General features: G+C 45.7%; 1 protein-coding gene across 1 annotated transcript in view; it reads left to right on the top strand.

The window, feature by feature from the left end:
• Positions 1-408: 408 nt before the first annotated feature.
• LOC144149302 (xaa-Arg dipeptidase-like) overlaps positions 409-14,097 on the top strand; it is a 41,906-nt gene continuing 28,217 nt past the window's right edge. The window contains exons 1-3 of the mRNA XM_077680872.1: positions 409-777; positions 5,134-5,279; positions 11,054-11,203. Coding sequence (XP_077536998.1) covers positions 546-777; positions 5,134-5,279; positions 11,054-11,203 — 528 coding nt within the window. The 5' untranslated portion in view covers positions 409-545. The remainder of the gene's footprint in view (positions 778-5,133; positions 5,280-11,053; positions 11,204-14,097) is intronic.

Raw genomic sequence — 14,097 nt, 5'->3', positions numbered from 1 at the left:
ATTACTTTACATGACACAATTAAATGAGGTTAGTCGTGCGGTCGCGGCCATGATTACCTCGTCTGTGACTCTGGGTATTTTACCTATAACGCCTTCTAAGAAGCTCGTAACAAAAACGTGAAAGAAATTGAAAAGTGAACAGTATCAGCACCCTGGACCGACACTCGATTTGATGCTTGCGCCTATCCTACCAGCATTGTGTAAAAACTTAGTTCAGAGGCTCAAGCGAACACAACTCCACTGCGGTTGTATTTTTGCCTGCATTCTGCCTGAGACTACATGTGCACCGCATGTACACTGTACGGCGCACGTCCATAAAAAAGCCTGCAAACCGCCAGGTTGAGCAAGGACATGTGTTCTTTCCGGTCGACATTCGACTTCAACCATGCTGAAAAAACAAAACCATCGCGATATTGCAGGTACTTTTGCAAACTGAACGACATCAAGGGCACATCTGCAGAGAGCGGTGGAAACGTGTGTGTCAGGCAGGCGTCCCGGCAGGCCTTCGTTCTCTACATACCGGTTTGAAGCATCCGTCCCTCATCATGGCTGGTCCAGATTTTGCCTTCGTTGTGAACAGAGTTGTCGAAAGTCACGCCCAAGACCTGTGGGATCTCAGTCGATTCTTGTGTGAGAATCCTGAATTGGCCCTTGACGAAGTCAAGGCCCACGACAAGCTCTGCGACTTCTTGGAACACCGAGGTTTCACCGTCGAGAGGCAGCATTTATTGAGAACGGCCTTTCAGGCCGAGTTCAGTGCACCTGGAGGAAGCGATGGTGAGCATGCAAAATACCTTTCCCTGAATCCACCGGCTTACGTGGCCTTTGATGGGGCGTTGAAAAGCTACGACTTCTCTTATTCAGACAGGTGGTATAATAAAATTTATTTATTCCTGGGAGACGCGGCCGCGAGTGTGACGAAGGCGTCTGCCTGCTCAGGAAAAAAATGGGCGAGATTCGGGCAAAAACCAAATCCTCCCCATAACACAAACTCAATGAAGACCTGTTTCACTGTGCTCATGATAAAACTCGGCAAAGTGCTGGGCGAAGCATTCAAATTCTACTTCAAAATAATCAATTTAGCTTCAGATGGAACATGGAACTGTCTTTATAAGAACTTTAGGATGAATGTGGGTAGTTTATCACTAAATGTTTCAAATGAATTTTCTGTTTATATTTTTTCGCTCGGAGAATTACTTACCATTAGCTACTGCTGTCATTATTTGTTGGTGTACTTATGTAATGGTTCTTTAATATAAGAAACGTTTTACCCATTAAAACTCCTCCTCTTATAAAGAAACTGCTATTAAGCTTGAACTTCTTTAAAGGGGAATGGAAGTGATTTTTAAAAACTACAGATTACAAGCCCAAATTGTAGTCTACAGTCTCTAGGCCATGTTTCGACCAATCTCGGAGCATTTCCACAAATTTATTCAGTACAAAAATCAATTCATTTCGAAAATCTTGTCTTTCGGTCTAAATCCCATTTGCCGATTTGTATGACGTTTTGTATGACGTCAAAACATGACGGCTTTGCTTGACTGCGCTACTGCACGGCTCGGAGACCCTCTGACAAATCATTCGGCGCAGCGTTAATTGAGTCGGCTGGCGGGCGGCGGGTCGTTGCAATTTGTTCGTTCAGTTGATACTAAGCGACTGCACGTTTGTGCCATGAAGAAAGTGCCGTTAGTTTGTCAGTTTGTAGACTGTATCAACCTCTAATTCCATGTCACTACACAAGCGCACAAGCGACGCTTCGCTGACCCGAACGCTTGCAGAAAGATCTTAGGCCAGTTGAAGTGGCGGAAGAGTCAGCGAAGGTACAAAAGGACTTCAAATCAACCGAAACCTTTTTTTGTACGGCGCAAAAACAGGATGCAGGAAGCACGGTTGGTGCTGTGTGAAGTAGCACAGCGGTCAGCAGCACGACCACACATTTGCGCACGGTTTCCGTATAAGGAATGCAGTCGCTAGACTAAAGATACGGTGGGAATTCGGGGTACGCTTACTGCACGAGCGCTGTACAAGAAATTGTCACCTAAGCTGCTTCAAATGCTAAAGCTAAAAAGATGTAAACTAGCTATACATTATTTATTTCATATTTCGTACCATGGCATCACAAGGTTATGGCCGATTGGTCTGTACCACTAAATATGTTGTTTTGCAATTCGCAAGTTCGAATGCCCGATAGAGTATTTTTTCAATTGGTTTATTTGTTTGGGGTAATGTTTTCTACACTGAATGTATCACGTTGGCACTGTAACGTTCATAGCGCCACGAAGGAGTTCGCAGAATGCCTGCTGGCTAACACTGACGCACTGGTGAGCTCTAGCCCGCGTGGTGTCGCCATAAGAGCCGACTGCTTGCGGACACAATCCCGAATCAGCCGACCTTTGGCCTGGTGCGAACACGCCTCTTCCAACACAGGCATGAGCACCGGAAGCTCCAAAGGTGGGAGATAAATGCATCGAATTCGAGCGTATCCGGTGATGCGGAGAGCGATCATCCCCTGCGTAAGCCTCTGCTAGTGATTTGTTGAAATTCCAAGCCGTTTTCGTTGGTTTATCTGACGCATTGTGCAGCAGAGAACATACTAGGAACGCGCTATACCCATGACTGAGATATCGAGAATACCCGCCGAAGGATAATGTTGGATTCCGAGCATGTTCTTTTACAAATACCAAGACCGACACTGGTTTAAATTGTAATCTTGGACTTCGTCCAATCACGTAGCAGCTTGTATTGTAATCACTGCTGTTAGTTGGTGCAACTGCCGCTAATCGCGGATGGTAGTTTTTCTTTCTTCAAGCTTTATAAAATAAATTACGCCTTACCGCCCAGATAACAATGAAAATTGTGTTCATTTGAGCCAGTCTACGCGCTGCAAGCAATAACAGGAGCTCGGCAAGTTCCCTTCAGTGTCCCTTTAAGATAGAAAAAAAGAGGACTCTTTTCGTTACTCGGTATTGCTACTGAGCTCCCGATGTACTAAAACCTGCGGGTTACGTAATTAAAACCCAGTATTGCTTGTTTTCTGATACTGTCGCCCACATAGGCGGAGAGGGTTTCTTACAAAATCGCGTTAAAAATACCTCATAGAAAGTCATAGACATTTCCGCTTGTTATAACACCAGCTCTTTGAAAAGGGTAGCCTATTTATACGGATTGTGGGGCAGCCGCACTAGTGCTGAAGATCTCTCAGCCCGTCAGAAGGAACGGGTTAGGCCCGGTTACCGTTTGCGCCTTTCTGCTTGCTTGCAAAGCTGATACCATTTCGGCGAGTCGAGAAATCTCCTCACGCATCTTTTGAAGTTCGTATGGAGGGTGTTGTGCTTGCACGGCAGCCACGGGTGTGGGCGGGGTTATCGCTACCCGGCAGCCCGGCAGCCATGGTGAAATCTTTGTGCTGTGAGGCCGCGAGAACCATGCGGACGCATGAAGGCAACTTTTGCAAAAGTTCTTTGAGCAGTGCTCTGTCGTGGTTGATGTCTTGCCGAGCAATTGTTTCATGTGCCGCAAAAGCTGGCTAAGATTACGGTTGCCGAGTTCCGTGCCGCGAAGCAATTGCTGCAGTCGTTGTGGCTCGGAGGGCGTAACTTGCCGAACAAGAGTTTCTTTTAGCGTTACATATGCCTTTTCGACAGGTGGTGCGAGCAAAAGATCTCTTACTTCACTGGCTACGGCGGGTGGAAGACTGCTGACTACGTAGTGGTATGTCGTAAGGTCTGCGGTGACACGTCGGGCTGCGAACTGCGATTTGACTTGTTTGAACCGAAGTGAGGGGCGCGCAGTCCAAAAGGGGGGCAGCTTACTGTCCAGTGAGGAGACTGTCGGAGGGACGTCTGTCGTGGAAATTGAAGCCATATTGCAGCTGGTTCCACACTCCGGTGGCTGCGTCTTAACTATGGGTTACCAATGTTCAGACGCGCTGCTCTACAGAGCTGCGCTAGTGAACAACCCGAGTACCAAACGACGACTGACTTTATTATCAGCCTTCCTCTAGAAGATAACTTTCTCTTGCGTGCGTATGTGGTCTTTGCACCACACACGGAAGCGCCGCTTTCTGTCGCCACAAGTGTTAACTTCGAGGCATACGTATTCTTCTGTACTTATAGTGCTAACTATTAAGGTTTGGAAATTCTTGCGATCAGTTAGGGCCATGTTTGAATGGATAGACATTTTACGATCCCGACCTAGATTTTTTGAATGCATACATTATGTTCCATTTTTACACTAACTCCATCAATCGCACGCTCTTCTGATGTATTAAAGAGAGAAATGTACGGTGATAGCTCAGCGGCAGCCCATCGGGATGCCAGTGTGAAGACCCAGGTTGCAAAGTGTCATGGAATCACACTTGTGCTTTCTTTATATACTATTTACAGGGGGGGCAGTTTTCTTGACGGGAAAAGACGACAACAACGACGGTGTTTTGACGAATATGATTCCTCGAGGCTTTTACCATAAAACGAGCCAGTTGCAATATTTGTTTTTGGCAGGCTGTTTATTTTGCTGAAACTAAAACGGTATCATAATTCGCTCTGACGCGGAAATCACCATTTGTGCTTGGAGTATGGAAAGTAATTTATCCACCGTCGGTTGAGCAGTAACATGAGGTATGTTTAAAGCTTGTCCTCCACAGATACCTGCAGCATTTAAAACAAGAACTGGGTGTTCAGGCTGCAAGGAGAGAAATAGAGTATTAAAGGTAAGGAGCTGTCGAAGATGTTGATGAACCTCAACTGTCGATTAATACGTTGTACACTACGCTGAGGAAAGGAGGTCCCCAGAAGTGGGAATACCTTATTCATGTATATGTTGGCAGACCTTGCCGAACGCTGACGCTATTATAACACCAATGAGAATGCTCTGCCTTCGTGGCCAAGGCTCCGCATGTTAACTTTTATTTTTTGTTATAGCCGAGAGTGCCTAAAGCCGTCATCGTCGTCTTTGTTATTGCTGCCCTGTCAAAAAATGAACCACGCAGTAAGGACAAAGAATAATCACATGCGTGGTCTGAGGCGATTAGAACCTTGGTCTTGATTGTATCAACCCAGCAGGATTTTTTTGCAAGGTTAAGCGCCATTTTAATATTGTTTATAAATTATCATCGTTTTTGTGGTGTGTTTCCAGGACCCACTGTGGCTATGATGGCGGAATATGACGCCTTGCCAGAGATTGGCCACGGCTGTGGACACAACCTAATTGCCGAGAGCTCTGTTGGCGCAGCGCTTGCAGTGATGGAAGCTATGAAATCGAATTCAACTATACGGGGCAAGGTATCTATCCCGAGGATATCATCGCGACTAACGTGAAATATTTTTAATTATATCAACAGGCTCACCTTCAGTGGCCATTTACAACTTCAGAAGCTCCCGCACACCAAATATGTAACGTGGCTATTTTACTGGTTTTTAATAAAGTAACTAATACGACTTTAACTAACGCGCATGCCAGCGCGAATGGCGTGCCCATGGTCTAAGAGTTGAAGAGGCTTTACTTATTTCGGAACCTAATGCGGACAAGATGGTAAAGCTTGACTGACGATTACAATACTCCCTACACCCCTAACGAAAAAAAATCCGGACATCTTTACTAACGTGGAACCTGGGGAGGACCGAAGCACGGAGCGTATGAGTTTATTCTTGGCGCCTTCGCGTTTTTCCCATGAATATCAGATCGTTGGGGGGTACAGTTATACAGCTTCGCTACAAGTCACGTGTGTTTGAAGCACGAAGTGTTCTAACGCGAGGCGTTGGAAAACAAGTGTGCCGGTTTATTGTTTTAGTACCCGTCTTTGTCCACGGAGATCAAACGTTCCATCGTGAGGAATGCGAAGCGAATTTCTCGGTGTTTTAGTATCGTGACATGACATGACGACGACGACAGGAGACGCCGACAGCCCGAGCCCCAAAGGGCTTCGGCCCTAAAAGGACGAAAAACGAGTAAATACAGCCGTAGTCCTCGTGAGTGACTGTTGCTCCTCAAGAGGAGTAACTGGGGAGCGTATGTGCCCTGACCAAAATTCCCGGTGTGAGTGTTCGTACCCGCTGGCCTAGGCGGCAAAGAGAGGTGGAAATGCAGCATTTGCTGAACAGGTACTCCCCCCTTCCGTGGCGTCTCCGCTATGCGATCTGGCGCATATCTGCTTACAGTTTCATAATTTGCAGGCAAGCGTAGTCGCTAGGATACAGTATTTTTATTTGGTGCCATAAGTACAAATTTTAGTTTTAAAAATTAAAAAAGAAGCTCCGTGCCTAAGCGAAGAGGCGGCTATTGGCACGGAGCGGCGATGCGCAAACGCCTCGTGTTAAGGTTTATACGTCGTGTCACGCAAATCTCACCAGCAATAATACAGGCAAATGAAGGACACCCTACACATAAAACACTGAGGCAGGCAGCTGTTAGTAAAAATAGGAATGCCTAAATACTAAGTGCAATGAATACACATGTTCATACCACACCACACGAGCCAACAAACAAAAAAAACAGCAACGGCAAATCATCAGCGCACAGTACCGCTAAGCTCATTGCTGTTATCGTTCATAAGCGAATATAAATGCCTTGAACAAAAGCAATGAAAATGCTGCAATAGCCCTAAGACCCGGCTTCACTTTGCAGACCCATCTACCAACGCACGTTGAAAAAGTAAGCAGCGCTGAACTACGTTTCGTCTACGCAGGAACATATGCCCCGTTTTACAGCAAAGCTGTATGCGTCTACCCTCCAACGGTTGCATGTCCGTGGGCAAAAAGCACCAAGACCTGAGACTCTGAGTGCATGCGTTATTCTAATCAGGCATACAGCATAGGCCTAAGAATTCGTTTATTGAAAGCACAAAACAATCATGAAAACCGCAGTATGGATAAGAAGACGTGCTGCTAAAATGCTGTTACACGCGTTACCGTTGATTCGAATTGTGAACGACGTCATTCGCGCTGAGCCGCTAAGCAGGGAGGACACGGTAAGCACACCAGAGTTCACTGGCTAAAACGTGTGTGTACCAAAATGAGGGCGCCTTTAGACCGTCCCAGTGTAAACAAATGCCGCATTATTCGAACTGATCAGTGATTACGGCTTCGGCAGCGATAAACAGGAGAAAAATGTGTCGATACTCTGTACCATTATCTACTGGCACAAGTCGAGCGCAAGCGATAGGCCCACCGACACGACGAGAAAGATTTCAACCCTCCTCCTTCATAACCATTTGCCGTTGTTTACAACAGGTTTGCTATACATGCAATTTTGCAGAACGGAATGGCGACAAATTTTTTCCTATTATTTCTCTCATACAGACAATTACACCATTACACAGTCACACATACAATTACACTTAGAAGACACTTATAATTAGTTGCGAAAATTAGGAAACTGGTTTGGGTACGTTAATTTTTGCCGAACCTGGTGCACAGAAAGACCACTCAGCCTCCTGTCGCGACAAGAAAGATTTGTTTGATATTTTTTTATGAAGAAAAACTATGCTTGTGAGCCTTTACTTGGAGTCGTATCTCAGCAATAATCCCAAAAATTAGCAGAAGGTAAGTTGCAAGCAGTTGCATCGCTCGGAAATCGGACATGAACAATACACGCAACGACGGCGAGTGCAGAGTACCAATCCTTTTGCACTTAACTACCGGTTTTTTTCCCGCTTCTCCACCTGACCTGGCGGTCAAGCGCGTAGCGCATTCGGCACGCTTTTCGGAAGGAGCGGAAGGGGGCGGGGCAGTGGTTCCACTACCGCCCAGTGGCCTGTTTCTTTTTTTTGCGCCGCCACTAGCTCGTCTGTTGGGGAATATTAGAATGGAGCAACCGTTCGTCTGCTAAGAACGAACGTCTGGAGAAGTACCCGTTCGTCCCCTCGCACTTAAGGGTCAACTGCACTGAAAATTTCAGCCACTTGAAAACGTTATTTCCGTATAGTCTGCCTAAAAAGGGTGCAAGATAAAGAAGAGAGAGAGCTGAAATACGCGTATCCGCGCTGTAAACGACCACCAAGAATAAGAGATTTTGAAACTGAAATTAAGAAGAGCGCGGTCACTACGGCCAAGCGGAAGCGACGTTCCGGACTCTGCAGTCTGCGAGCGAGCAGCCGGACACGGCGAACGGCGCAAACCCGCGGAAAACTTGCGCGCAACGCTCTGCGTTCGCCGGCGCCCTAGGAGAAGCTTCTAAGCGGAGCTCGACTGGTCCTCCTGGCTGGCCGTAGTAAAAAGCGTACAACCGGTAGCAATACTGGCAATTCCACTTTCAATTCATTACCGTTTGCATGATCCGCCGGCGGGTGCAACCTCGGCTTAGACGGAGCTTTTAGATGCAAAGCATCTCTTACTCGACCCTCCGTCGTCCCTCGGCGTCCGGCGTCCGCACCTCTCCCCGTCGTCCCCCTTTCCACGCGAGCTGTAACAACGCCGCTCTCCTCCTCGCGCTCGGCTCGTCTCGTGACGGCCCAGGAAGACACCGCCGACACGGTCGCTCCAGGAATCCTAACCAGCTGTGATAACGCCGCTATCCTCCTCGCCGCTCCTCCTCGCCGCTCGGCTCGTCTCGTGCCGACATGAGGAAGACACCAGCCACACTGTCGCTTCAGGAGCCCTAACCAGCTGTGATAATGCCGCTCTCCTCCTCGCCGCCCGGCTCGTCTCGTGCCGGATCAGGAAGACACCGGCAACACTGTCGCTCCAGGAGCCCTTAAAAGGAAGCGTGCTCGTGTCGTGCCGGCCCAGGAAGACACCGGCGACACTGTCGCTCGAGGAGCCATCTCATGGTCGAGGCCATGTCCCTTCTTGTTGCGCCGTCCACACCCGCGCTGCGCATGCGCGTCTCTCCTCCATTCTCCTCTCCTCCAGCTGTATAAAAGCAGGTGCGCACGCTGCGCGGCGTTCAGTCTGCTCCGGTACACCGCCTACGCCGGTTCTGCTCCGGTACGGAACCCACACTGAACCCCCATGCTTTGCGTCACCACATAGTTCCCTTCGGGGAGATGGTGTAATTTTTTTAAACATTTCAATCTAATTAACAATGCATTCCATGGCTTACCAGTGATGTCCCAGTTGGTTTGTTGGTACGTACTGCACCTACAAAGTACATTTGTTACAGGTGAAATTTCACTGTAGTTGGTGTTTAAGGGTGAGGCCCATGCACTACTAGAGCATGCGATTGGCATGCGACTGATCATTACGACCAGTTTTACATCGTACGCTGGTCGGAGGAGACTCACAACGTGCGACAGGCGAGCAAGATGCAATCGTACGTTCATTGGGCCCATTGTGCGGTCGCAGCCAATAGGTTTAGTCTTAATGACGTCACTCTGAAAGTTTCTTTGATACGGCGGACCACACTTTGGTCTTAACAGGAGGGCATAATACAATGAAAAGGGCCATACCATAAAACATTCACAACAAGTAATACACAATTACGCAGTACCGGAAGGACATGATTCAGTTAACTGGTTCTATTCTGGAATAGTGCGCGGGAAAAACTTGAATTTGAAGGTGTCCGTCCTGCCATAGTTCGGAGTTAGGGCATTTGGTTGGTGATGTCTTGTCGGTCCTGTCTTTAAAGGAAAAAGAAAAGGGGTTGGATCAAGGGCAAGTTTCCGATTATATAAAAGAGACAGTAAATCAAGGCTGGACTTTTCTTCGGTGCGGAAGGGAAGAAATATTATTAGCTGACATTAGGTTTAATGGGCAGAGCGTTCGCACAAAAGTTTCGAAATGACAAACCAAATAGCCTTCCGAGGAATCATGTGAAGTCTTTGAATGTTTTGTTACGAACTACGGAGCTTAACGGTTGAAGGGGAATATCATAGCTTGTATCTTAAGAAGCATAATTGCCGAAAGGCAGATGACCAAAGATTATCCATGTGTAAGTTCCATGATAAGTTGTTTGTGAGTGTAACACCTAGGTACTAAGAGCTATGAGCCTGCCTGAGTGAAGATGGTCCTAGTCTAAACACGTGCTCACGGGGGTTTTGTTTACACAAACAAACGTATACCCTTCTATCCAAATTTAATTTCCTTCCCCATTCTACCCACCACTTACGCACGTTATCAATGATTTTGTTTAGTTCGATCTGATCATTAGTACCTGTGACTTCTTGAAACAATACACAGTCGTACGCGAACAATCGCATTTGAACATGAGCGTCAACAACAGTTTCTAAATCGTTAACATCACGCGCCGCTGTCGCTGAGTGGCTAAGGCGTAGGGCTGCTGAGCACGAGTACGCCGGTTCGATTACCGGCGGTGACGGCCGCTTTTCTGATGGAGGCGGAAAGCAAAAACACGCGTGCGTACAAGATTTCGGCGGCGTTAAAGGTCTCCAGCTGGTCAAAATAAATCCGGTGCCCTTCACTACGGCGCGCCTCGTCACCTGCGTTGCGTCGGCGCGTTAAACACGACAATCAATCAATCAATCAATCAATCAATCAATCAATCAATCAATCAATCAATCGATCAATCAATCAATCAATCAATCAATCAATCAAATTGCTACTATATAAGCTGAAAAACAGTGGTCCTAAAACATTACCCTGGGGCAACCCTGAGGTGACAGGAGACCGAGATTGTTCGGTGTTAATTTCTAGAAGCTGTTGGTGGCTTTGTAGACAGGCTCTGATCCAGGAAACAAAACCATACAGAATATGAAGGTGTTTAGGTTCTGTTAATAATTTGTTATGTGGTACCTTGTCGAAGGCCTTTTTTAAATCTAAAAATATAGCACGTTGGGGCTACCGTTGTTTTATTACAGGACACCCAGCCCCCTCCTACATGTTGTTTGAGGACGTAGATAGGTTGCTCCAGCGGTAGAAGGTTTGCTGCTATGTACTGTAAGTTGAGAATTGTGTGCATGTACAACCTCCCCCCTTCCTAGTTTTCATAGAGCCTTGGGCGGCTTTACGAACTTGAAAATGACCTGTATCACTGTGCCGAGCAACCGTTTTCATCCACTCTAAGGCAACTGCGTGGTTCGAGTGTGTAGTGAAAGACGTACACGGTAAAAATGAAAAGGTTGATGCATGGGTAAAGAAACCGGGTTCGTTCAATTATACAGCTTGTTGTGCTGGGAACTCCCGCCGAGGAACTCCACGGTGGCAAGGACATGCTCCTGAAGAAGGGAGCCTTCACGGATGTCACTGTAGCTATGATGGCCCACCCGGTACTCGAGGACATCCTTCGAATAGCCACGACAGCCACGCAGCAGGTTTGTTGCTCGATACCAGTTCTTCTGGAAATGCTCTTTTCATAAAAAATACGTAATACCAAATGAAACAGATAATTTGCCAAAACGTGGTATTGGAAGAGTGCTCAGGCCCTATTTTGGCGAGTTTAGGTGTTAATTAATAAGGTTCATGCTTTTCGACGGGTATAATAACAGCAATGCACGAAACTGTATTTTAATATTGTCTTTGCTATATGCTAGAGATTGTAACGCTCTGAGGTAGACGCCAGAACACACTGTCATACATGAGATTGTAGTTTCACAGTGAAGCTCCCAGCACTCAGTATGTGTTAGGCAAAAGAAGGATGCCCGAAATGGTATAAAAACATTTAAACGCACGTGATATTACTGGCATCCAGCTGCGGGTCGAAAGGAGGAAGGCGGCCGGTAGCTTACCCCGAGAGCGCTGCCAATTAGCTCTAATAAAAAAAGTGCGGGCTATCTCCCACCTACGATCGAGCTCCAAAGCATCGCGATAGTATTATGTTCAAATGTCTAGTTAAACGTGCGGCCGATGTGTCCCATAAACCGAACGCTTTTGACTAGGGACTAATCCATATATGCGTTGTCACAATATAGAGAGAGGGAAAGAGAGATGAGCTGACAGAGAGAAGAATTTATCTCGAAATTTTCGTTAGGTGGGTGGGCCGATCGACAGCCGTAGCCGGACGGGGACCCTGCAAGGGTAATCCACAAGACTTTTTGAGAGTGAGCTGTGAGCTGCGTGGCGCTTTTTTTGAAGGTCAAGTGAGGGACTGTTATCAGTAACCAGAACAATCCGCGGCATTTCTAAAACATACAAGTCCCGCGGAAATATACTCAAATTTCACATCCCTAAAGAATGGCAGGGCTCGTGATCTTGTTGAAATAGAAATTGGGCCCTGTGTTTTAACCAGTACTTTCGTGGATTTTTAACTGTTGTTTCTCCACGTGTACGTTTCCTAAAAAATGTACAACATGCCAAAGAAACGGGTACATTTAAACCCAGAAACAATAATTTCTTACACTAACAGCCCAAAATCTGTATTACCTATCATCTCTAAAGTTCTAGAAAAAATTATATGCAAAGGTGTGTCCTCTTTCGTTCAAAAACACTCTTTACTCTCTCAGAAACAGTTTGGTTTTCGCAGCAATAGGTCAAGGGAATTGACGTCATTAACCACAAATATCTTATTCCTAACGGTTTCGAAAATAACTATCTAATCCTTTGAAGAGATATTGATTTTTCAAAGTAATTTGTTAGAGTTATTTCCATAATTGTAACTGTTAAACTTGAACTAATTGGAATCTGTGGTGTTTCACTTGGGCGTTTATTCTCGTACTCAAAAGGTGGAAAGCAGTGTGATATAATTTATGGAAATCGTTCAGGCTTATGTGAAATAACATCCGGAATACCACAGGGAAGCATTCTGAGGCTTCTAATACTTAATATTTACGTAAATGATATAACCAGGATGAATAGACATGCCAAATGCATCTTGTAGGTATATGATACCGCCCGCCTCATTCAGTCCGCAAATGTTCTCGAGCTAACCTACGTTAGGAATATTTAATTACAAGCAATATTAGAGTGGACTTCAATAAATTGCTTGGAAATGAATGCCTCCAAAACGAAAGACGTTTTGTTCACACCTGCTCAAAACCCATTAAGTCGTAACCTTACTGTATGTATAGGATCAGAAAACATAGAAGTTGTGCAGGAGGTAAAGTCATTGCGAGTGATTGTTAATCAGCACATGTACTGCACCACACAAGTCGATCATGTGGCGAAAGGGTAGTCCAAGGCCTGTGGTGTCCTATGTAAATTTCGACGGGTACTTCCACCCAGGGTAAATTGTTACCCAACAACTCTATGTTTCCGCCTCACAAAAATTAGTGTAACCTTGTATGGGGAAACACATCATAACGCTACACTAACGCACTCCTTTATAACGAGAAAAGGCCATCCGATCCGCCACATTGCAAATGCTTCTTATGACGCGCACACGGCCGAGCAGTTCGACACGCTAAACATGCTTCTCCTACAGCTCATACTGCAGTTTAAACTTGTGAAATATAAGCACAGCTTGAGCTCCAAAAAGGAGTTTTTTTAAGGCTTTCTAATCTTATGACACCTCATAAACACCACTGTAAGTTTGCGCGAAAGACGTCGGGTTAATATTTTATTGTCGCACAGACCATGGAATCGATAGACTAGAACACTGCAGGCCCCCCGTTCTTGGGGCGCCTATAACGCTGAAAAATTATGTGCGCAGTATTAATATAAAAGAGTTAAAGAAATATATTCTGAACATAAAGCTATCAAGGTACATTTCTTGAATCTTAATATCCCGCTAACTGCATTGTTATTTGGTGTCTTTTGTTCGATATTCGTATATAGTGTAGTTTAATTACTCGATTTATGTTAGGGAAAGCATTTCATTCATACATAACCCTTATAACTTTAGCGAGTACCGCTATTTACGCATTTTCCAGTGTGAACACCTTTACTCTATATGTGAAATATGTACATTTTGTACCTGAATGCGTTCTTTTCTTTTCGTTAATGTACATCACATCTTACCCATTTTCTGACGTTCACTTGTTCATTTTAAGCTTTGCGTATCATCCTCGGTGTCAAGAAATGTACAGGAACCGCAAGAAGGTACTTTGCTGTAGATTTTTGTTCCTATCCAAGCATCTGTTCTACTTTGTTCTTTAGAAGGAAAATGAAATAAAGTTGAAAAGAGATCTTCAGCGCATGCGAATGTGAGATGTGTGGTGGCATCTTTCGCCCCACATGCAGGGAAATCAAGGGACGGATATAACATCGGCTTATAAAAATTCAGTCTTGAGAGACACGGTAGTGTGACTTTCGGCAGTAGTCGCAGCCGAAG

This window comes from Haemaphysalis longicornis, unplaced genomic scaffold, assembly GCF_048455015.1.
Source record: "Haemaphysalis longicornis isolate Haplotype H1 unplaced genomic scaffold, Haemaphysalis longicornis Haplotype H1 scaffold_8, whole genome shotgun sequence".
Lineage (NCBI taxonomy): Eukaryota > Metazoa > Arthropoda > Arachnida > Ixodida > Ixodidae > Haemaphysalis > Haemaphysalis longicornis.
The sequence above is the reverse complement of the archived record's forward strand: the minus strand, read 5'-3'. Positions and strand labels throughout refer to the sequence as shown.